Here is a 25,860-nt window from a genome sequence, read left to right on the forward strand (position 1 = left end):
TCATACAGTATGTGCTAAAGCTGTTCTCACCTCTGCATTTTTATGCTACACATTAGCAGGGAGGGTTTGAGATGAAACTCCCCGGTAACTGTCAACAGGATGACTGTCTTCAACATCCTCAAGGCGAAGGACCCATAACCAGGTTGATTCCAAATCAGCATTTATTTGCTCTCTCAAGGACATACCCGTAATCACTTTCGCATCTCACGTATTTTACGCTTGAGTGGCATCTACTTCACAACTTGGACCGAGAGCCCGTTGGGCAAGATTCTTCCTTCCCAGGCAGAATGTAGCCCCATATTCATGGAGGTGCTTATCCAACAAACTGTAATAAGGAGAATCCACTATTTTATGCATCATAAAGTTGTCCTGGAGGTGCCTGAGGAAACCCCTTTGTGATCCACGATTCAGAGTAACGTGCACTTGTCTTCCAATTGATGTTTGATATTTTCTCGTGAGTGATATATTGTTCTCAACACTTTGAGAGATCGCCCAGGGAGATTTAATTCCCAATTTCTTCTTGTCTCACCTCTGCAGGAAGTTGTGTGTTGTTGTCATTTCTTTTCTGTGCACTACGCTTGTGCATTTTGGAACAGTTTCACATTTTTCCATTCGTGTCACAGGATCATTACAGAATAACGAGAGAACGCGTGAGGCACAGGAGTGCTGCTCCCTTCCTCGCTGTAGAGCTCATTACTGGCAGGAAGCATCCCCCAGAGTTCACGTGAGGTGGTGCCTCACTCACGGTCACTGCCATGTCCTTCATCCCACCATGCCACCCGTTCACACCAAATCTTTCAATGGCCGCTGAGACGAGAACGTAAGATCCAACCAAACCCTACATTTAGCAGTAGTGCTTTTAAGCCTCAGAGAATTAGAATTAGAATTTGTTTTCTTTTTAACTGAAAAAGGCCAACGTTTTCAATGACGACTGATAAGAAAGCATTCCCTTGCAAGTTTCACCAGTTACACGCAGTCTCAACGTTTCATTGTTTTAGAAAACCTCACACGAGTATAAGGTGATTTCAACGTTAAGGTGCATCCAAGAGAAAGAGGCACTTATCACCTGTTTACAATTTACTGTACTTGAGAACCCACGATAATTGCCTACTCTACTGTCTCCGTTAGTCCTACAGGAAGAAACAGAACACACTCACCAGTCCTTTACTTCACAAAGGGGGAAAGAGCCGAAGTACCCTGTGCAAGGTCCTAAGCTAAGAAGGGCCCATCTTTGAAATCGCGGCATGATAATGGCAACTTTGGACCCAATGAGGTCACGTTTGCCCTCAAGCGGCCCTGTTTTCAATATTCTTTCCACTGTGCTAAAAAAATACACCAGCATTTTAACTACATTATTATTGAATTATCTTGTGCTCTGAAAAGCAGCATTTTGTTGTACTATGTTTAAGAGTATACACCCTAACCACCTGGGGTGGAGGTGCCATTTTCCATTTGACTATTCCAAATAGGCAAAGATGATGTGTTCCTTCCCCACGGCAGTGAAGGCGGGTTGTAATATGCATAAAAGCATCTTGGTCCATGTAACTACCCTAGTAGTTGGATCAGTCCTACCTGTAGATCCATCCTAGATGTAACCCTGTATGGGGGACCCAAAGCAGGCAGCTGAATTAAGTAAGATTATGAATCACTATGAAAATCTCATTGAGTACTGACATGTTCAAAGCCTACAGCTCCTCTTCTGAGGTAACGAAGCATGGGGAGTAATATGTGTGCAGAGTTACTTCTCAGCCAGTTTCTGGCCCCATGAGAGGATCTCCAAAGCACTGCTCTCAGGCCCTGGGACATGCCATAGGCTGGGTGAGGAGAAGGAGGTCATTGACGGGGAGAGCTCTGAAATTCACACTATGGCTCTGTCTTCCTTCAAGGGCCAGCACTGTCACCTGCACCCTGGGCACATCAGGGAGGGCCCTCGGCTCATGGGGGGATCTGAGCACACTGCTCATTTGGAACTCAGCCTGTCAAGATGCTTTTGTAACTCTGGCTACATTAATTTATCCTTATCGGACAGGAATGAAGAAAACTTGAAGTTGATTCACAATTCGCTCTTTCTCTGGCTTTTATCAATTCTCTGTCACGCAGAATATTCGAATTTTTACGAAGAGACAAGTTGATATGAACACATCAGAAAAAAAATAGTAGGAATTTAATAACGAGGAGGAAACATTTCTAGCTAATTTCAGATCTGCTAACTTTGGCAGGCTGCCCAGAATTTTTCCTCCTTTTATTTATAAAATAATTTAAATATCTTTGTACTTTGAAAAGTAAATTTTATATACTGATGGTGGAGAGGAAAGAATATCTTGAGGTTGGCTGATAACAAATTTGTATCAAATGGCAGATAACCCAACTGCTGGTCATGAGGCAAGACTGCCTCAATCCTGATCCATTGGCATAGCCATCCATTGCTACCTGAGGAGGCAACACCATTTGCCTTGCAGAAGAATTTAAACTTTAAATTACTGCACTTTTGTCAAATACCCAACGTGTTTCATTAGCTGGAATTCTAACTTATTCAACCGGACGACCAGAGAATGTACTTAGATTGTCAGGTACTAGAAATGTTCATCTTGTATCTTACTTAATCCCCACGACCACATGGTAATATAAATGTTATTGGGCCACCTCAGTTCTTTCTTTTACGGTGAAGAAAACTGAGAGTCTGAGAGGTCAAGTGGTTTGTCAAAGTCACGCAGCTAGAATACCAAGGCTTTCCTTTTTTCACTGGACTATATGATCTCTCTTTTCCTCTACTCACTCTCTCCATTATTATTTCAGCAATGTAAACAGAAAGTGAGTTTAGTTTTACTTATTTTTAGTTTTTTGAAAATACTGATTTGAGAGAGAGTGTGCGTGCGCACGTGTGAGCGGGGGAGGGGGAGGGGGAGAGGGAGAGAGAGAGAATCCCAAGCAGGCTCGGTGCCCAGCACTGAGTCCCACATGGGGCTCGATCCCGTGAGCCGTGAGATCCTGACCTGAGCCGAAATCAAGAATCGGATGCTTAATGGACTGAGCCACCCAGCTGCCCTAAAGTGAGTGTATTTGGTTAAAGAAAAAAAAAAAAAGAGAGAGAGCGAGCGAGGGAGAGCGGAGTGGCGCATGTTATCTGGGCTGGTGAGGCCAGGGTGAACAGTAATGGCTCATCAGGGTTTATCAGAACATACTATGTAGGAGGCCCTGGAGGACGAAAGGTTCAATGAAAACTTTCAGTGCAAAGTTACTGGGCCCCCACAGGCAAGGCACAGCCCCGGGCTCCCCAGAAATGGAGGGGTTACGATCCCCCCGGCCTGCCTGCCTCTCTACCTCCCCCCTGCCCCCCTGTGTGGCCTGCCTCTGTGTCGTCAGCCCCCCCCTACATAAAGGAAGGATTACACCACCCTTTCCCGGTGTGATGGTGGGCAGTCGGGGCAAACTGTCAAACACCTTGCCTGGGACCTGGCAATAGTAGGGGCTCAGGGCCTTGTGGCGCTCAGGGCAGAATGTCACGCGGAACACGGCCAGCAGCAATCGAAGCGGAAACACACGTAATGTGCGGAGAACCCAGACAACCAGCCATGGGACTTCGGAGAAGGCGGATGATGAAACTCGGCTGACCTGATGGGTCGAGCGCTTCCGAGACCCATTCGGTCGCCACCACCAGACGACAGCGTTGCACAGAGTGGAGAAGTCACTGGCCCAAAGTCACAGGCAGCCTGTGAGGGGCCAGGCAGGGTCAAGTCCAGGCCGCTCCCCGCCCCGCCCCGAACCAGCCAGTGTCCCAGCCCTCACGCCGCTTCCCAAGACGCCGGTACCGTTAGTCCGCTTCTGCAGGTGACCACCACTCACCACGGTCCCCGAAACAATTAAGGAGGGCACCGCAGTGGAGGATCCGATCTTAACACGGTCTCAGATTTTCCACGCGTGTCCTACGTGTAACCCTCCTCTTCCCAAGAGAACTGTCAGCTCAGGGATTCCAACAGTCACTGCACATGACATCTACGGATCTGAGGCACAACTGAAGGCACCCCAAACAAGTGGGATGGGTGGGGTGAAATGCCACAGCAAAGCACAGCTTCGGAAAATGCAGGGTCTGCCCTTTGCTGGGAAACACAGGCTGGCCTCGTGCAATGCTATAATTAGTAATGAGGCTGCTCAGTAACAACCCATAAACAAGAAAATATCCCAGGTAACAGTACTAGGTTGTTTTCTTTTCTTTTTTTTTTTTAATTTTTTTAATGTTTATTTATTTTTGAGGGAGAGAGAGAGAGAGGAATGGGGAATGGGCAGAGAGAGAGGGAGACCCAGAATCTGAAGCAGGCTCCAGGCTCTGAGCTGTCAGCACAGAGCCCGTCGCGGGTTCGAACCCACGAGCAGGGAGATCATGACCTGGGCTGAAGTCGGTTGCCTAACCAACTGAGCCACCCAGGCGCCCCAAAGTATTGTTAACGGAAGGTCCCGATATGCATCTGCCCAGTGGGGAAGTGGCCTTCGCAGGCCACTGATCTCTTAACAGTGGGTACCAGTCCCAGATGTCCCAGCACAATCAACAGATGAATGTGTAACTGCATATATTTAGGTAGGGAGACAGAGAGATACATAAATACAGACACAAATAGCAAATAGCCTACTTTTACTCTGTATCTGAATAATTGTCACATGGTTGGGCCGGAGTCTTCTTTTCCTGTTAATTGTTCAAGCACCATGAGATATGTGTAATCTCACGATAGGAAGAAAATGCTTCAACATGTTAAGGGTTCTGTTTGTCTTTTGACAGTCTTAATAATATAATGTTTTCAGCAATAATCTTTATGAATGTACTGTCTAAAGAACCAAAGAGGGACGTATTTTTCATCCAGCTCATTTTCAAGTTTCATAATGTAAGAAGTATGGTCCTGTCTCCATTTGGTAAGCCATTATTTATGTCTGCTGACTAGTAGAGAGTGTGATTAAATATGCACTGCATATGAAAATATGAAAAATTTTAATAGTGTAATATGTTTCTGGGGCTGATTTCAAGGCTAATATTTTATGGAAGACAATCAAGCTTTTGATTTAAAAAAACAAAACTCCTTAAATGCTAAAGAAAAACACTTTTCAAATGCAATAAATTTTGAGAAAGTATCATGCCTATCAAAAATAGAACTGCTATCTTGAATTACAAAGAGGAGTTTAATCCTCCCTCTGTTAAATGGTACTTAGATTTCCCTGGGGGAATTTGTACATTCCATTAAATTCAAAGATGTTCAACTATTAATTTTGTTATTATATATTCATCAGAATGCTAAATATATTTATTAGGTGAAGGAAAAAAGATCTGTTCTCTGGGTGATTATGGCATTTGTGATATTTTAAATGGTCCAAAAAAGGAAAGTTGAATCTAGTATTTTAACAACTGTACCAAATGGTCAAAGATCCTGTAACACCTTGTACCTTTCCACCAATGGTGCACATGATCCTTCCGGCAAAGTATATAAATGGCTAATATGAAAAAGACAAATATTATGTTCCTATAGGTAATGACTGTCCACATTAGAGAACTTGGAACTTTCAAACTGGAAAAAACTGAAATGGAAAAAACCCAAAACCTGCTCTTAAAATGTTCCCGTATGCTCTAGATAAGAATAGTTAATGAATAATGAAGGAACTGGTGTCTTGAAATGAGACTGGCTCATTGTTCTCCTGAAAAGCATTTTAGCCTAATTCTCCTATGACTCCATGACTAAATGGGTTTATAATGCAACATTTTAATGTTAATAATCTACTTGCACGAATCAAGCAAATGGCAAGTCAAAGACTAAATCAATTTGTAATAATAATAAAAACCCTTCACTGGTCATATGAGGCAATCTTTAATAGACACTAATTCTCCACATTGCCCCTTCTGCCTCCCAGATTTTGGGGGACTAGGCAGAAATATGTTTCTTTAGAAGTCTTGTAATTTTACTGATAATTTTTCTCCATAAAAATAGCTCTACTCAGAAAATAAAAGCATTCATCGAAACAGGAAGATCAACTAATACACTGTAATTAATTGTCAAATATTTCAATTTAATAGTGGTGCAGGTTAGGATAATTAGCAGTAAGCTGACTCAAGTATTAAGACTATAAGATTAGAGGTAAATTTCGAGCTGAAACGCATTTAGCTATATTGGAAGTATCATAGTAGGCTAGACATATTTAGACCCCATGACGTGACATTATAGTTTTTTAAAAAACTGGAGTATTTGTCTCATTTTAGAAGATAAACAACAGCTTAGAAGGGTCAGTATAAAAAAGCAATAATGGGGGAGCGCCTGGGTGGCTCAGTTGGTTAGGCAACTGACTTCAGCTCAGGTCATGATCTCACGGTCTATGAATTTGAGCCTCGTGTCGGGCTCTGTGCTGACAGCTCAGAGCCTGGAGCCTGCTTCGGATTCTGGGTCTCCCTCTCTCTCTGCCCGTCCCCTGTTCATTTTCTCTCTCTTTCTCTCTCTCTTAAAGATGAATAAACATTAAAAATATAATAGAAATTAAAAAAAAATAATAAAAGCAATAATGATCCCGCACTTGTCTGAGGAAAATATTTAGGGCTCCAGTGGGGACAAATGAGTTCATTCATTTGATCAGAAATAGTTACCAGGGTCTCTTACTAAGTGTGGTGGACCACTTACATTGTTAGCAACAACTTCCACATGAAAGAATGAAACCAAATAAACTCTCAAGGTACCTAGGTCCTCTTATCTGTAAAGAGCTCGCCAGGGGGAGCGAGAGGGAACATGAAATCTTCTTTTCCATGGGGGGAGGGCATGTCCAGAGCGTTAATGGCGAATAGCAAGGGAAGGAAAGAGACAACAAGGACATGTGTGAAGCGCTCAGTTTAGGGCCTGATTCCCAGTGAGGACTTGATATATGAAGTGTCATCATTTACTAGTTAGGGTACGGGGCTGAGGATGGAACATCCTCGGGGGCCCGAAATGGGGAGGAGAATCCAGCAATGAGCATGGGCTCAGAGAAAGGGTAGGAGGGGGACCATAAACAGGAGACACAAGCTAGGACGGAGCCCTCAGCGACAGGATTCCTACAAATAGCCTTGTTTGCTGTTTCTCCTCCCTGCTCCCACCGCTGTTTCCTCTAGGTTCTGTGCTGCTTTGCCCAAACTCCCCCTCCACATGTTAAGGACCATTTTATTAACAATTTAAGAGGTGAGAGCTAGTGGCTGAAGCCTCACACCGGGGACCAGAGAGTCTTCCTCCTGGTCCTACTTAGAATGTGTTTGTCCAGGGACAATTACGAGGGCTTAACTACAGTTTTCTTCCCCACTCTTTGTTTGCTGAGGACTATTTAAATAATGGATACCCAGCCAGAAAAAAAAAAAAAAAATGACTTGATGAGCATCACCATCACGGCCTTTCCAGATGTTTGCCTTTAGGACGTGAAATGAGTTACACAGAAACAAGATGGGGAACTGCTGGCAAGACACCAACATAGCAAGGAACATGCGTGGGAGTGATCGACGGGCCCAGAATTAAATATGTCAGCAATCAGTGATGCTATTAAAGAGCCTATCATAAAATGTCCACATGGGGGCAGAGAATTATTTGAAAAAATCAGAAATTAATCTGTAATCTCAGGCCCTGTCTCGAGCACCGCCTCTCGTTGTGGTCAGTATTCCTTAAGATCACGAATTAAAAAAAAAAAAAGGATGTTAATTTGATTTTAAAGCTGAAAAATATGATCTTTGAGGACGGGTTACAGGAATTGGGGTAGTCTGGGCCAGGTACAACACGACTTGATAAATGTCAACCACTTGAAATCAACTGTTCTCCCAGCATCCAGAAGTCTGAAGCGGACAAAGTAGACTAAAATTGTAGTAAGAGATTTTCGTTTAACTTTAATAAGGAACTTCCTGGAAGGAATCTAAATCTCTTACTGCAATTTAACTTAATGTTACAAGGTTAATTAAACACAAACAGGCTACCAAGGAAAATTGTGGAATCTTGGCTCTTTGATAGAAAACCACATATCTTAAATGGTTTAGGTTTACTCCTGCCTGGAATTAAAGAGGCTGGATTGAATAACTCCCAGAGTTTGTATATTATATAACTGGGTTTATAGCTTTTTAACTTCTTCCGTGCATGGGCGAGGCACACATCCATATGAACTCAAGGGTTGAAGAAAAAGTACAACAAGCCCTATATACAAAGTCAATCTTGAGTTTTCTTACTTGGCATAAGAAAGGAAAAGTGTTATTTTTAAATTGGCTCCTTTCCTGGATGCTATTAAGGAGAACTCCAGTTTGGAATAATATTTTATTATAGCCCTAAAAGATGGTCCCAAATCATTAACATACTGAGTCCATTGGACTACTTATCGATATCACATTCAAAGTAGTCTGTTCTGAGCAAAGAAAGGGCTGCACCACAAACACTTACTTTTGTCCTTATTAGGAATTTGACATTAAAAAAAAAAAAAACCCAAACCACACACTTTTATTATACATGGTCAAAAATAAGAACAAAACCAGCTCATGTCCTCACGGCATTAAAGTGGTTTAATACATTGCTCTCATGTGCTGCAACATGTGAAAAAAAGAAACAAAAGTCCAAACCAGGCTGTAATTGCCAAACATTTCATGAATTGTGGCATAATGCTAAATAATTATTCTTCATCTTTTTTTTTTTCCTTCTGTCAAAGCGGGCAAAATCATTTCTTGTTATTGCTTTTTTTTTTCCTGTTTTTTTTTTTTTATTTTTATTTTTAAGAAAGAAACAAACCACTGTGACATCCATTCCATTTTAAGCGCATGCTTCCATTATTTCATATCTAAATGGGGCTGACATCATCAGCTCCTTTGTGTCCTGAAAGACATTTAGCTCTGGTCCACTGTTACATACTTGATGCATTACGTGAAATAAAATATCTCAAGATTTTGGAAATATTTATTTTAAAAACAGCAATCAAATTGTCTGTAATCACATTTTCGGCTTGGCTTTGAAAGCCACATTATTCAATGTGCCAGTGGTCCTTTCCATAATGGCGACATATTAGAAATTCATGCTGCTGTAATACCTCTGGCTTCCTTGATGTACAGCCCTGCCTACAGACCCAGAGGAATACCCTCTGCTTCAGTTTCGTGTGTCCTCCACAGCACCTTCTGAGGTGATGGTTGTCAAAACAGCTGGACGGTGGCCTCCGAATGCAAAGTGTGGCGTGACTGAATGCTGAAAGTGACAATAAATCTGAGTATATACATTATGCTTTGCTTTTGTTGCCTGGAAAAATAAGGCATTTGGGAAACAACCACCCTCCTCCCCGCCCCCGATTCCATTGCCTTTTAACATCTTTTTCCATTTTAAACTCCAGAACTGGAAATTTGAAGCATTCAAAGAAATTGAAATCTCCTTTGTGGCTTTTTTCATTGTAAATTTTCTATAATGTGTCATTAGGAACCACACGCACAAAAAGCTCAGGTCTAAATGAATCCTTTCTGCGAGGCCATTCTGAAACTTTGCACGGTTTTTCTTTGTATGAAAGAGCTTCTGTTGACTGCACAAAGAACAAGCAATCGCCACATATAGGCCAGGCAGCGAGGGTTGGATGACTTTATACAAGGTTGTATTTTCCTTCCACCAATCCATGATTAAACCCAGCAGCGAATGTGCCAGAGTGGAGAGAAAAAGAAGAGGCTCTTGATTTCAGTTTGTAGGAATCAAAGGATTTTTCTTGAACCATGAATGCTTAATACAGACATTTTCTTATTTAACCTTTCTCCCAAAATAGTCCTGTAGTTTCTCTTTAACAACATGAAAACACCGTCCGGTCCCACAAAGCAACATCACTTTCTCCTTAATGGCAGAACAACATTTTCCACTCAAAGAAATGTTCTGTTCAATAGATTCAAATATCTTAATAACCATTTAGGCTCTGGGAGGGACAGGTAAAACACTGAGGAATGAGAAAGCCAAAGTGATGGTAGGAAAAATTACTAAGTGACTAAAGTAAAAAGCCGAGCGAGTCGTGACTCTGGATCCCAGTTGTGTGGTCAGTAGAGTATGAATCATAGGAGAGTGCTAGCCCTGGAAAGGGTTTCAGCGATCAACCAGTTCTGTGGTTTTCCATCTTCTTGGGCGTAAGAATCCTTCGTTCAAGGGAACTTTTGTAGGAACTATGAACAAGTGTGACACCAGTCCGGCTGAGTCCTGCCTTCCCCTGTTTCCAATGAGCATAATCTGGACCCTCGGATCCAGCCCAATCCTGCTGGTTTCAGATGGGGTACAGTACATTGCCCACGCTTATTATCCAAGGCAGGCCCTGGCCTTCCAGACTCTCGTTCCAGTGCTCTTCTGACGAGATTCCCCTCTCTGAGAAGCGCAGGCTGATCAATCATCCACTAGCAAAATAACTCAAGGGAACAGTGAGAAAAAATGGGACTCTTGCATATGGGGTCATGAATAGCTGTGTCACAGAATCCGAACTAACTGGCCCTTGTTTGACAGCATATACTAATAGAAATTCTGCCCTGTTTTATAGGTTGGGCTTAGAAAGCAGGGACTTGAAGAAAATGGAATCTGTTTTGAAGAGCCAGATATCTAAATTCTTGCGAGAGTCCCAACTGACTGGTAACCTATAAAGTGGCACCAGCAAGAAGATACAAAAAGGGAGTGCTGGGAAACGTGGCAAGGAAGAAATTTCACCCCATGTATGTTTCAGCCTCCATACAGATTTATTTATGATAAATTTCAGGAAGCAATCTCGATATTCTACCCTGGTGACCTTTTGATCAGAAAGGGATTCCCACTGAATATATCTAGCACCTACTGTGTGACAGGCACATATTTCACAGATAACTTCTTTCATTAAACGTCTCATCATGCCCATGTTATAGATAAGAAAACTGAGGCACAGAAAGATTATGTAAGTTGCTCAAGGTCACATAGCTGGTAAGTGGCAGTGCTTGGATTTGAACTGAGGAAGTCTAGCCCAAAGATGTTGGTTTAAATGATCTTGGTATATAAGGACACTCAGTAAAAGATAAAGCCTTCTTTGGTTAATAGCAGGCTTACTATTGTTCCCCCCCCAACCCCCACCCCAGCCCCCGCCGGCCAACAATTGTGAAGAAGATTAAGGATTGAAATATAAATAACTCTTTGGGAAAATCTTCTGTTTTATGCATTTTAACTCTTCCAAAAGAGTCATACAGGCTTGCTTTTCCCATTTTATTTAACAAACTTATATAATGCTTCCTATGTGCCAACAACTGGTCTAAGCGATTCTTCAGTGTTCATTTAACCCCATGAGGTAAGGGCTATTTTTATCTTTATTTTTTTTTTAAGTTTTTTAATTTATTTTGGGAGAGAGACAAAGAGAGAACACAAGTGCGGGAGGGGCAGAGAGAAGGAGAAACAGAATCCCAAGCAGGCTCTGCCACAGTGCAGAGCCCAACACGGGGCTTGAACTCACAAACTTCAAGATCATGACCTGAACCTAGGTCAAGAGTTGGACTCTTAACTGACTGAGCCACTCAGGCGCCCTTCTCCTTGTTTTTTAGATAAGAAAGCTGGCATATTTAGTGGCTTGAGCCACTGAGCAAGTCACTTAACCACTCCAAACTTCCATTTTCCAATTGTGAAATTGGGATAATAATACTCATTCAGACATTGATTTCTAATTATAGACTAAATTTTTTTATGTCTAATACATTAGACATTTGTAGGAAATGCTTAAATTCAGTCAAATTGTATCACTTATGTTGCCACTGGGGATAAGAACAAGCAGATACTAGAAAATTTATCTTTAAAATGAAATCTCAGGAAAGACATATTATATATAACAACTGATACGAAAGATAACATATGACATAATAATGCATATAGATTAAACATTACAATCTCTATAATCTATATAATGCTTCAGTGAGAACTAAAATATTTCTACCCCTGTGAGTCATTCAAATTCTAAACTTCTGTCATGTGAAGATACTAACACCAAGATGTGAGCACCACGCTAAAAACAAAAGCTCAGCTTTAATAATTCTGTAAAGCTTTTGGAGAATGCAGTTGGAGACAGTTGAACCCATACATAAGTCTGCCTAGGGTGGCCCTTACTCATAGGATATTAAGAATCACAACAAGTTTATTATTTAGAATCTACAGGTGTTAGCTTTTATTATTGAAGGTGACCTTGACAGAAGGGCTGGGAAAGAACGCTGCAATTTCTAGGTGGGCAGCTTTTCCATCTTGATTTCTGTAGTCATTACTGCCTTGTCGATATGAGTATTGATGACCTGAATTGTACACTATTCATAAGTATATTTCAACGATTGGCAAACTGACCAATAGTTTGGTTGTTCAATTTTGAGATCACATTAGGCATGAGCAAAATTTTTAGGGAAGATTTTTAATTTGTTTGTTTGTTTGTTTTACAAAGAGTTTTGTTTGTTTGTTTTTACAAAGAAATATGAAGAAAATATTCTGTAAGTCCTAAAGTTCCTTTCAAAGAAAATAACCCCTGAGAGCTTTTTAAACATAAAATGTGGCTATATGAAGGCTTGTTCATTTTCAGATCTGTTTGTACTTGGGAATGATGTGAGAACAGTTTAGTAGCCCATCTTTCTGTTCTCACTGTCACCGCCCTCTATATCTCCTCAACACCTCTTGCCTGAGTTATGACAACAGGCTCCATGGACTTTGCACAACTCGTTTCTTACCACCGCTATCCATCCAGGAAGATGCCAGAAGGATTTTCCCATGATACCGTTTTCATATTGCTCTCACCCTGAGTGAAAGCAGCCAATGTTTTTTATGAATCCATCATATCAAGCCCATGGTCCTTTGCTTGGTTTTTGAAGTCTTTGGCCAAATCTTCCAGCTTAAAACATATCGATCATTTGAGCACTTTGAAACATTTAGATCATGGTAAGCATTTAAAATGTACATGCTGATGAATGGCATTCTAGACACATGTTAGCTCAAAATAAGTATTGAAGAGGCTCCTTGTTTCTCAGAGGAATTAGTAGACTCCTATAAAGTCGGCCCTTCCAACTTTATTAGATTTCTACTGCAACTATAGACTATATCAGACTCTGGCTCCTGGACTCCAGCCAAAGATCCAACTCTTGAAAGATGATTCATACAGCAAATTTAATTTCCAAAGCTACTTTCTCCAAGACCACATTGGCTTAAAAATGGGTTTAATATAGATTTGATGTTAGAATCAACATTAAGTAGACCTAAGCTATCCAATAGAGTAGCCAATAGGAACGTGTGGCTACCTTAAATGTAAAATAATTCAAATGTAATAAAATAAAAATTAGTTCTTCAGTCACTCAGCCACATTTAAAGTGCCTACTGGCCAATGAACACTGCTATTGGACAGTATGAATAACAGAAAAGCCATCATCACAGAAAGTTCTATCGGACAGTGCTAAAGCCCATCCAAAGCCTCACCAAGTTTTGGATTATTTGTTGGAGCAGCATTTTATGTAACAGCATAGAATGGTAGGGCCAGTACTGAGAGTAGGCAAAGTGGATGTTCAGCTCGGAATGTGGTCTGGGAGGTATCAGGAAGGCTCACCATTCTATGAAAGATCCTGCTAGATGCACCCTGCCAAGAACCGGAATGGCACGTTAGAGCTTTATCTAACCTTAGGTTAGGCCAACAGGGCCCCTCTGCTTTCTACAGTGCTAAAAGTTCCAAAGGAAATACCACTTTGAAGGGAAAATACCTAAAGTCCTGTTTTTGACATTGTGTTGGGTGAAGAAAGCATAAAGAAATTTGGATGAGGTGAGGTTCCTGATAGAGTAAGACAAAAGCACAGTGGAAGAAGGGCCTGGAAAGTGGTGTATTTCATGCTGTGATCAGGTCCAGTTCTGAGCATGCCATGTAAGGATAGTGTGATTGCCATTATGGCCACTCTGGAGAAATCCTCGACACATATATACTGAGAATATACACACGTATGTACGTATGTTATATACAACCTATGTATGCACATATATACCGAAGAAGCATCTCTTAATGAGTGAATGGTATATTGAGGCAGTCCTAGGAATGCTAAGAAGGCAAATGATATAAAGGAAAAAGGGTTTTGAGACTTAAATTACGTCTCATCACCCCTTCTATGGCCCCACTCCATCCACCCTGAGAAAACTCCGAGGACTGACCGGGTACTGTAGATACTGTATGCATTCTTCTTCTCCTTCTTAATGAATAGCTGATGCCTAGAAAAGCAACCCCTGGGACACTTGACTGACTCATGAACTGGGTCTGAAGGCCTCACCCCAAAGTGGACCAGACATGAGACTTTTCAAGGTGACCACTTTGAAGTACATTATTCAGATTTACAAATTTAGCACATTTGTTTAAAAATCCATTTTATATTTCATCAAGCCAGAGTTAATACTCCTACTCGTAGGACAAATCTATATAGGTAACAGATAATCTAAAAAATGGAGGATAGCAGTTTTCTGCCACTATTACGGCTGTGAATGAGTTCCCCTCTCTTGGCCACTGGGCTAGCTGCCAGTTCTTAGAAGAATCTAGACACTATCATGGCATTAGACTCTGGGATTCATTCTCCAAAAACTACTGCACGGTTTCTTTTGACTCTTCCCCCACCCCCACGGCCTGCCAACCCCCACCCTTCACATTCGTGATTAACAGAAAAACCTTGCGAAGCCACTCAAGTTAAAGCTACATCCCCAAATGATTTAGATAAGTGATAATAAGAATGCTGCCTATCAGAAACAATATGATATGAGCAAATTCATCAATTTATTCATTGTGAACATGACAGCACTGTTCAGTGACTTACCCAAATGACAATTGAGTTACTTGTACTGTTAAGTGATTGAACAACGGAAACCAAAGAGTGCTAATTAAAAGTCAATGTTAACCTCAGGGAGAGTTTGAGGACATGGTAAAGAGCTCTGTCCTTGGCCATATACCACTGAAAATATTTTTCACTACTCGAGATATAGACAGAGAAATTATTAAGGTTTAAGATCACGTAAAAATCAGAAGGAACGATTTTGTGATAAGCTAGTGTTTCTCAAACATGGGCTGCCTGTTAAAAATCCAGATCCCTGGACTTCTGGGTAGAAGCTGGAAATGTACTTTTTGCTCGTTTTCTGGGGGAGACACATTCCTACTAACTTTGAGAACTACAGAACATTTGAAGATTCATAGGGCCAATGGGGCCAACAGATTGAAACACTTTGAGGGAGATAAATTTTAATCACTAGAATTGTACCTCCAAAATAAAAAAGGAAAATTGTTTTCTTGCTTTCCATAAAATGAAATCCAGTTTAAAAGAAGTCCCTGGTCAGAAGATGTGAGGATCTGCCTTGTGATGAGAAGTCTGTCAACTTTATGACACGGCATTCAGTGTCAAATAGTATTTAGAAGTTTGGCTTATAAATATAAGTGATCAAACATGTAATTCATTGATTTTTTTCCCCTGAATTAAATATAAAATGGAAAATGGCTTTAGGAATCTATGGAGAACATTCTCCGTAGCTAAAAACTTATGCTTAGTTTCAGAACCCTGTGTTACCCCAATTTAAAGCTTCTTGCTTTAGAGTCGAGCTTACCCTCACTACGTCCCTCACTCCCCACCCCCCCCCACCGCACCCCCCCCCCCCGCCACAAATTGGTAAGCAGATTCTTACCACAGAAATGGAGTTAGTAAGCAGTGCTCCATCCTGTCCCAACAAATTGGAGACGGTGATTTCAGGTAGGTCCATGTTTTGTGGATGAAATGGTAGCAGGCCATTATGGTTCATTGGGTGACACAGAGAGTGGTAACCGGGTTCGACCTCATTCACGTGCACCAGTGAGTGGTCAGGGAGGGAGGGAGGGGTGATTGGTGGAATGTTGAAGTCTTCACTTTCCAGACTTGGACCAGGGTAAGACTGAAAAGACAAACGACATCATTGCAAATTATCACTCCCATCTTCTTCATCACCACGAACAAATACACATGAGCCCTCAGATCTTATTACAAGCAGCATCCTGGATTTGGCCAAGACATTTCAAACACGCAGATTACCCTGCTGTCATTTCACTATTATTCATGGAAAAAAAAAATGCCTCAAAGGCATATGCACTTCTTGTAGAAAGAGTACTTCCATCAGGCAGTTTTATTTTTCCGAGAAACTGAACTCAAACATTGATTTCAAAGGTCCCATTGAAATTTTCCAGAGTTTTAATCTAACTGAATACCTTTTTCATGGGAATTGGGGGGAAGGAAGGCAATTTATAAAATTAATGTGTAATCAAACATGTTTCATAGGACCCCCCCCCACTGCTCAGGTCATGAGACGTCATAAAATGAATTCCAGAAGTTCTGGGGAAATCACTTTAGAGTTTTGAAAAGCGGCATGTTTACAACGGGCAAAAGAAAAATAATTAGCAAACAAGTAAGTTAAGCATGTCGCCTAAGTGTGGTTGCAGAGAAAGTTTGATATGGGGAAAAAAAGGCTTTAAAAGCTATTTTTTTCCCACGAAGATTATACCATCAAAATAAAGTGAAGATTGTTCTCTTGATTTCTGACAATTCCCATCTATTTGGCGTTCCTCTAAAAGCTGATAACTAATATTACAGTCATTCAGTTTCCTTTCAGCTAATTTGAAAGGCAAAATCACACTAACATTGTTATAATATGAATTTAGGAATAAAAGTCAATCAGTAAGACAAATAACAACATATGTGGGGCTTTTCCCTTTGGAAAGCAGCTTTAGAGAAAAGAGAAAGGGAGGGAAAGGAAAGAGAAAGGAAGGAAAGATTATACGAGGACACTCCCGTTTGAAACGGAATGCGGTAAACATTGAAAATATGAGGGGGGACTGAACAATAAAATATTGTTTCCAATTAATATCAAGGCAGAGTGATATCTACTAGTCCTTTATGCAGCAGGTGTTACAATAAAAAGGAAACGATCTGGGTCCGGTTCATTCTTGCAAGCTTATCTTTCAAATTAGGCATGTCTTCATAGTGTTTGAGTACATGAGTAACAGGACTTTCTTGTCTAACAGCACAGACCCTGCTGAAGTGTGCAAGATTTGCAATGAGCAGGCAGAGGGTAGGAGCCAAAGAAAGTAATGTAAGGTATTCATTGGGTGTTCAGCCAATGAGCTTCATGCTCCTGCGTCCAAGCGCCTGGGGTTATTTTTTCCAGATGGCGTCTATTTGTCTAACAGAAAGAAAATCTTCGAGTTGCACTTGCTAAATGTTGTACAAGTTTTAATATATTTGTTTAGGTGCTGTCAGAAGGCACGATGAAATGAAGCGCTACTGGAAACATCTGGAATTCAGACCTGGTCACGTAGAGGCACGTGCGGGTTAGAAACTAGGGGTAGGTGAAGGCAAGCTTTGACTCATCTTTGCAGATAAGTTTTCTTGGATATCTCAAGTTCTGCTAAGAAATCACCAGCTCTGAAAGTTCCAACATCAGTTACCAGCGCTTCCTGTTTATAGTTTAGATCTCTTGTCTGAAAAGCCCATTAGGGCTCAGTGTCAAAATTGTAAGTTTGATTAAATTCTCATTTGCTTGATGTATTTTAGAGCTTGAGTCTATGGATCTAAACCAACAGTTCCCGGGACAAGTATTGATTTAAGAAGAAGCACAAAAGATTTGAAGCGGGGAAGTGGGAGAGGAAGCACTTTTATTAATGCTGGTTTTGTAAAAAGCGCTGTACTGGGTCCTTTGACTATGTCGTCCTCACTTAATCCTCAATGACAGTCCTGTGTGTAGCTACGTTATCCTGTGTTCCTGAAGAGAAAACTGAGGCTCAGAATTTAAGTAACTTTGACTCAGCTGGTAAACAGCTCACACTATATGAGGGATGGATATACGCTGTGACATAGAAGCAGTTTGACTGCTACTATTTTATGAGGCTGAATGATACCAAGTTGCCAACACCCAATGGTTTTTGATCAACGAAATTTCATAATTTAAGAATTAACATTAGCTTCGGTATCAGGTCTTTCCTCATCCGAAATTCCATGTTAATGCCTATCCCACTAAAATATTTACTCTATGTGAACACAAGAAATCATAATTTGTCTTTGCGTCAACACTTCAAAGGCTGAACTTGTTGATGCTTATCTTTTAAGAATTAAATGGTGTCTGTTTGAAACTTCACTAAGTAACATACAGTTAATGCCAGGGATAAAGGGAAAAGATGTTTTTAATTTTATAAATGCTATTAAACCTCAGAGAGTACTCAGGGATATTCTATCCATGGCATACCATAGCTTTACATGCATTTCTCCAGTAGTTAAATCTTAATTTGTGGTGTTTTAAAGGAAGGTTTAATTGGTATCACTTTACATTCAGCGATAACAATTGTACTGCAATTTAACAAAGCTACCTTGTTTATTTTCATGTAATTACACATTAATGTTATTTAATCCATGCACTTATGTACCAAAACCACGGATTCCACAACCTAAATGGTAACGGGTAGTTACGTGGATCAGGGATTTTAACAGCATAAGGTTACCCGGTAGTTCCTGTTCTTTACATTAGAAGTCACGATATGGTTATTTGCCAGGGGCCTATTACAGTGTAATTGATGCCATAGAGAAGTATCATAATAATTGTATAAACGTCAGAATGTCACAGAACTTACAAAAACCTCAATGCCAGGCTAATTACTAATTATTTTTTTTAATGTGGAAATGAATTAGCTAATTCCTCAACATTGATTTCTACGACATGACATCTTTATTTTAATTTCCAAAAACTTAATAGGAGTAAGTCTGACTTAACAATAGTAAGTTATATATTAGAGAAAAATCACAGTTTTTGGAGGAATGTATTACAAGAGGATATGGTTCAGTATTTTCCTTATTCCCCCTGAGGCTGCCTGGTTAGAGTCAGTATTCAATGTGTATTGAATGAATTAACAAATGAATCACTGAATGAATGCATAAATGACCGAATGAAAGCTAAGGTGACCTTTTAAAGGCAAGAAATTTGGGAATATATCACTTTTATTCCAAGGGTTTGAATAAATACCCTGTATTCCCCAGACTTTGCACTGGTCAGCTGAGGACACAGTATGTAAGGTTAATCTCTCAGCATGTCAGGAAGACAAAACTATCCTGCTAGAGACATGAAGGCTTCAGTAGCTCGAGAAAGGCTGGCGCAAGGTAGTGTGGCCTGCTGATCTGTCCTGAAATGGCTTGCACTCGCCCTTCTGTAGTGACACAGAGGTCCCAGAGGACTTTTGAGGGTGGGTTTGGGGCTCCTGGATTCTCAGAAGTTGCTGAAACCTAGTCCCTCCTACAGGTAGAACATCAGTTAAGGACCCCATGGAAGCCTCAGCTCCACATCAGGATCCCTTGGGAACAGCAGGTCTGATGCCCCATGCCTGGGCAGCAGCAAGGGCTTAATTATACAGGTAAGTATAGAGCCGACGAGAAGGTATTCTGAGCAAAGGAACAGGGACACTGTGATGAAAGCAGAGGATGGGTAGTCCCAAAAGTCTTCTGTTGAGGTCATCCTTGGGTGATACAGTGGACCTATTACACTTGTCTACTGACTTAGGGCCCTTCTGACTTGGGCTTATTTCCTTCCTTCAAGTCTCAGAAAGGCCATGAGTTTCAAGTATTTTTCATTCTCCAGTTGCCTTGGGACCAAGAATCCTTTCTAAGGCCCTTACATATTTCATGAGAAACAGGACTATGTTTTGTTTTGTGTTTTCTAAGCCTGAATTAGAGACCACCAAGGAGTCAACCCCAGGTCCTCTGAGGATCCCACAGGGCTTGATTCGAGAGTAGAATTCTGGAGAACAGGTATGGACTTTCAAGGTGGCATCGTATTCCTTATCACTGTTCACAGTGCCTGTTACCCCTTCTAGTCTACTAGAGATCAGAATCTTAACAGCAGACTGAGTCATACAGCTTGCCTTCTCCACGGGGAATAATAAAAGTCAATGGTGACCATCCATACACATGGAGAAATTATTCAGGGATAGTGGCACAAAATTCAAGCCAATATTTTTAATTTTATCTTGCCTCTTCACCAGGTTCACGAAAGGTAAATTGGAAACAAAGAAGTATGCAAAGTGATTTGCTCTAAATAACAGCCAATCTATACGATCTAAATGATTCCAAGAACTCAAAGTTATATTATTGCTACTTAACCAGATTCTCTCTGATCTGAAGCTACTCACTGGTCCTAGACACAGGAGATCTCATCATGTCGCTGGTGCTGAGATGTGCCATAGGACAGCTCTACTGTGTGACCAGGGAACAGAAGCCAAGAGTCATGGAATGTGGCTTGAAGCGGGCTGTACTAACACAAGGCTTGGCTAATTCCAAAATACGTATGAACTTTTCAAGGCCACAAAGGGACCGTTGGAAACATTAAAGTAGTATTAAAAATTATAAAATTATATTACAAATATGTTATATTTATAAAATTATAAAAATATATAATTAAAAATTGTAAAATTATTAAAAATTATAGATTTGGGGGTCAGTTGAGAGTACTCATAATGATTCCTTCAGTGACTGATAAGAACAGCCAAGAACGTGCTGGAAGGACCTGAGGCTCTGGAGTCCAGAAGACAGGAACTGCATCTAGGTTCTCTGAAGCATTTCTTAGTGTGGGTTCTCGGGCTGATTTCTTCCTCTTTGTGAGCCTGTTTCAAAACCTGCTTCATGGGGTTCTGTTGAGCATTGAAAGTGAAAACATAAGGTAGGTAAAAAGCCTACTAATCTATGTCTGCCACACAGAATGTTCTTGATAAATGGCAGCTTTAGCATAGCTACAGCTATCATTAAGTGGGTCTATACATGTCGTGGAATGGGTCATGTCCAAGAAAACAAACAACGACAGACAGTATAGGAGAGGGTTTAGACATCATTATAAAGGAATTTCGGTGTATTTGCCATTGAACAGAACTCACACTGAAACAAACTATAGCGCCATTCATACGTAATGCGTTCATTCCAGTGCTCCTCCTAAGTAGCTGAGAGAAAGTCTTGCCTTTATCTTAATGGAATGAAATTGCATTTTTGAAATTAAAGAATAAAATGATAGTGGGAACCAGTGAGCAGGTGAGGGCTGCTGAAAAGCTCGCAGGACACCTACTTATCCCTGCAGAGGGCCACAACTCTGCTCTTTCGGGGAACTGCGCAGGCAGACCCGCAGCCCGGACTGATGGCTTCCTGACAGTTCCACTCCTATTGACCCGGGGAAAAGGCCAATGAACTCGGGAACCACAATTTCAGTGTCTAAATTTGCAACAAAAGCCATCCTTGCTAACATACTGCCTTGTGTTATGGAAAGGCTGTCTTCACCGGGAGATTCTTGGCAAGGAGGTAAAACTGCTAATCAGACGGCTTGTTTTTGAGACTTGAACCAAGAGACTGGGTCACAGGAAAGTAACAGAGGATCCTTCCAATCTCTTTTCATTTGACCTGTTTGGACGCTTTTTTAGCCATTTGGCTAAAGCCATTACCCCTGCCCCTGTTGAACCCTCCCAGGACCCCTATTTTAGTGACAAGGGAAAGGAAATTTCTCACCTGGTTTCTGGAAGATCTCATTCCCCCTGTCTGTTTAATTACATACTCGCATTCCTTTTTAATCATATTGCTTAACATATTCCATGACCCGGGTATCCTGTTTACATTTTCTCCTTCTGCAATCCACATTGCCTTTTGCTACAGCCTGTTCTTGTTTTTTATTCTTATCCTACATGACTGCATCTGGAAGTGGGATGTTAATTAGGATTTTTCTTTTGACTACAGAGAATTCATGTTTTCATACCATCTAGGTAGAGTGTTCATATATGCTGACCAGGAACAAATAATGGGAACTCTCTTCTGGACTTTGCCTTTTCTTCTCTTTTTAAAACCTGGTTTCCCTACCAGAGGGGTCTTGTCTTTGTGAGTCTCTGTCCACACATTGCAATCATTATACAGAGCACTCAATCTTTGGTGACAAGAAGACCCATAACTCAGAAGAATTCAAAAGATATCATCTTGTACATACCTTTAAATTATGTGATGGCTTCATGCAATCATGCATATACTAAAAATATGGCTATGGTTATAACATTGTAAAATATGTTTCTCATATAGATCTTTATTTGAAAGATAAATAAATAGCACTGCCATCACACATCTATGGAACGCCTTAATTTTTAATCTGTAACATAATTCCAGAAATTTCAGGATAGAAAAATACCAATGTTTAAATATGTTTCATCCTTTATTGAAAATTCTCGTTGCATGATTCAAAGAACTAAATGCAAAGGAGAGTAAACTGAAGAGTTTATTAGAAAAATGAGTTTTTTAAAAAAGAAAAATGATAAACTTCCTGTGTGTGTTTTCAGAAGTTAAGACATTACATGTAATGGTGATTTCTCTCGAAAGAGTTTAAACAGCATCAACATTAGCTCCAATTTCTTTTGAGAAGACCTTCAAAAGTAGGTATTTTTCAGATTCTTTTGTCTCTGCAGGAACAAGGGCTGATAGCTTGAGACTATAATGTATTACTGTGGAAAGCTTCGGTCTGTTACATAAATCATCTTAACACTCAGCAAGAATTGTCCAACAGTGCCATTGATGTGCTCAAGCCAATGATCCTGCAAACAATTTTTTTGTCTTTCCTCACATGTTAGACAATAGCAATAAATCATCTTCATTTAAAAACACACAATGTGCTAATTTTTCAAGCAACAGTTATCAAAGTGCAATTTTTTTTTTTTTTGGTAAAAAGTACAAAATTTATTTTATTTATGCTCATTAATCTTTGTGACCTGTGCTAATAAGCAAAAGGCCACAAGCACCTCAGAGCATTTGTTGTGTACCTACTATGTGTCAGGCATCCTCCAGAGTGGGATTTGAGATACAGAGAACTCTGAGATGCAGTTTGTTATGAGGGAGGTGAGTCAGAAAATATTTAAAAACTTAGGCTCCCAATAAAGAGCGTGTTGGAATCAAGTGTAAACGGAAGTAGAACTACTTGAAGCTGGGATGATGAAGGGATTGGAACAAGCAGATTTACCCTGGATATCAGGGAAAAAAAAACAAAAAACAAGGCCTGGATACCAGACACTTGTGCAGAAACGCACTACGTGATCGCGGGAGGATCACAAAACCAACAAATGAGCGAGTCTGAACAATGCGGCAGGGAGATTCGACAGCAAGGTCACGTCTTCAACTCTTAGAAAACTTCAAGGGCAAGATCGGCCCTACTGACCGAAACAAACTTGGGGGTCCTGAGCCCAAGTCAGTCCTCTACTGGGACTGGTTTTTATTGGATTATGTTTTTTCATAACTGAAAACCCAGTGTGTAAAGACTGAATGAGACCAGAAAACTTGAGGTTGACCTGAGGCCGCCCCAGTGAATGGCTCTCATTGGCTCTTAGGGCCAGGACTGGGTGAGCTTTGATTCCATGAATAGGCTGAAGCTTTGAGGATTCAGGGGTCCTGGGGCAGTGAGCCAAGCACATTCAGATCGGGGATGGGGAGGGCAACGTAGTCCAACACTCTTCTGTGAATCAGGGCTGGTGCTGAGGCCACTTCTCCACAGACTTCCAGAAAAGTTCTTAGCATTTACATATAGGCATTTCTCCTGCCACACTTTATTAATGATACTGAAATGGGGAACATTTATTTCCTCTCAGTACCGTTTGGGGGCCTACGTGAGTCTCTGAGTTACATTTCTAGGGGATACTTTAATTTTTTTTTTTAATGTTTATTTATTTTTGAGACAGAGAGAGACAGAGCATGAATGGGGGAGGGGCAGAGAGAGAGGGAGACACAGAATCGGAAGCAGGCTCCAGGCTCTGAGCCGTCAGCCCAGAGCCCGACGCGGGGCTCGAACTCACGAACTGTGAGATCGTGACCTGAGCTGAAGTCGGACGCTCAACCGACTGAGCCACCCAGGCGCCCCTCTAGGGGATACTTTAAAACCAGTGTTGTGGGCTGTTGTCATATGGGCCTCCCCTTTGGTTAAAAAAACAAAACAAAACAAAGCAATTGTCCCCAAAACACACAAAAAACAAGCTTCTGGGAAATAAATAACGTACTCCCCCCCCCCCCCCCACTCCCCATAAGCCACAATGCACACAGGAATGATTAGGAAGAACAGATTAAGGAGCAGGAGTCACTTCTGAAACCCTAATAGGGGCCCAAGGATGTTCTTCTGGTAACAAGTTGTCATTTTGTACTGAGCGTTTAAGAGGGTAATTAAAACATTGAAATTTCACTGTTGAGCACACAATTTTATGTACAAACACAGCTATACTTTTTTTAGTTTTTCAGATGTTTTGAATTCTCACATTGAGTGCATACATTCTGAGATTCAGTTCAACATTTTTTTTTTGCTTTATTTTATAAATAATCCATGTTAACCAGAAAAATATATACCTATGGAAAGAAATCAGTTAGTCCATCCACTCAGAAAAAAAAAAAAAAACCCACTATTAAAACATGTGTGTCTTTTGGGGTGCCTGGGTGATTCAATCAGTTAAGGGTCCGACTTCGGCTCAGGTCATGATCTCGTGGTTCGTGAGTTCGGGCCCCGCGTCGGGCTCTGTGCTGACAGCTCAGGGCCTGGATCCTGCTTCAGATTCTGTGTCTCCCTCTCTCTCTGCCCCTCCCATACTCGCACTCTGTGTCTCTCTCTCTCTCAAAAATAAATGAACATTTAAAAAAAAAATGTATGTCTTTCAAGATTTTGTATATACTCCATATTTGCTATTTCGTTTTGGGTTTTTAAGTCAGATCATAGAGCTCTGATTTTGAAGGTAGAAACACGATATGAAAATCTCAGCTGACCTCTTAGTAGGTGTAGGGACTGAATTTTTCTAAGCCTCAGTTTCCAAATCTGTAAAATAGGGATGACATTTGTATTCAATTCATTAAGGGTAATCATCATTAAATGAGATGAATGAGATAATATAAATAATTTGAGTAATATACTGGCTCCTATGAGCAATCAATAAATTGTTTGCTACATTATTATTTACATTATTTTATTATTCCATCACATAATTTAATCTGATCACTGAAAATGAATCATGAATGAGTTTCCATGCCAATAAATATCATTTACATTATTGTTTAAATGGCTGCACATTATATCATCGTGTGCATGTTCCATAATTTATCCTATTGGTTCCCTATTACCAAATATTTAGGGTTTCTGATTTTTCTGTTATGAGCCATATTGTGATGAATAACCTTATGCATTTTTTCCCCCTTCGGGTATTGTTCTAGAGTTCTATATTTATGCTCAAATGGAATCCCAGAGAAAACCCTGGAGATTATGCCTCCCCTCTGCAGTTAAGGAAAACGATGTGCAAAGAGGTGAAATGATTTGCTTGGACTTAGAGAATGAGGTGGGTAGACAGGACAGTGATAGCATCATTACAGATTTATTTTTTTTACATGTAATAACTGAATAAAATGCACTGGCTTTTAATATACCATGTAACACCACATACAGCCTTTAAGCTTTGATAAATTTTCTTTTTTAAAAAAAAAAACAACCTGTGTTAAATTGATTTTTGGTCAAGTTCTATTTGCTCAGTCACATGCCGGCAGCCAGCGTGGAATTGAGCACTGAGTGCTGGCCTATTTTTATATGTACATATTTCATACGTACACTTAACAATACATGGTGTATGTGTTTACGGCCACTCTTCTCATTTTTGCCTGTTGCGTGGAAATCAGTAAGTGTTGGGGATGTAAAATCACATTCTTCACAAAGAAGCCAGATCAGCAGAGGAGGAAAACTACACAGATGGTCTGTGCTCTTGGTTTGTCTCCTCCCTCAATCAAGGGGAGCCAGGAAAGGGGGGTTCCTGTTTCTACCCACCAGCCTCTCAGAGGCAATTCCTACCCTTTGGATCTTTTAC

At 40.7% G+C, this 25,860-nt stretch overlaps 1 protein-coding gene and 1 long non-coding RNA gene across 5 annotated transcripts in view; one reads left to right on the forward strand and one right to left on the reverse strand.

The window, feature by feature from the left end:
• TOX (thymocyte selection associated high mobility group box) overlaps positions 1–25,860 on the reverse strand; it is a 306,751-nt gene that overhangs the window by 113,676 nt on the left and 167,215 nt on the right. For all 4 annotated transcript variants that reach the window (XM_042924257.1, XM_042924261.1, XM_042924260.1 and 1 more), the window contains exon 3: positions 15,645–15,887. In XM_042924257.1, the coding sequence (XP_042780191.1) occupies positions 15,645–15,887 (243 nt within the window). The remainder of the gene's footprint in view (positions 1–15,644; positions 15,888–25,860) is intronic.
• Positions 3,103–20,331, forward strand: LOC122211148. The gene is made up of 5 exons (XR_006198518.1): positions 3,103–4,183; positions 10,507–10,675; positions 19,272–19,383; positions 19,691–19,777; positions 20,011–20,331. It is a non-coding gene; the product is annotated as an uncharacterized LOC122211148 (long non-coding RNA).

The sequence above is a fragment of the Panthera leo genome, chromosome F2 (genome assembly GCF_018350215.1).
Source record: "Panthera leo isolate Ple1 chromosome F2, P.leo_Ple1_pat1.1, whole genome shotgun sequence".
NCBI classification, from domain to species: Eukaryota; Metazoa; Chordata; class Mammalia; order Carnivora; family Felidae; genus Panthera; species Panthera leo.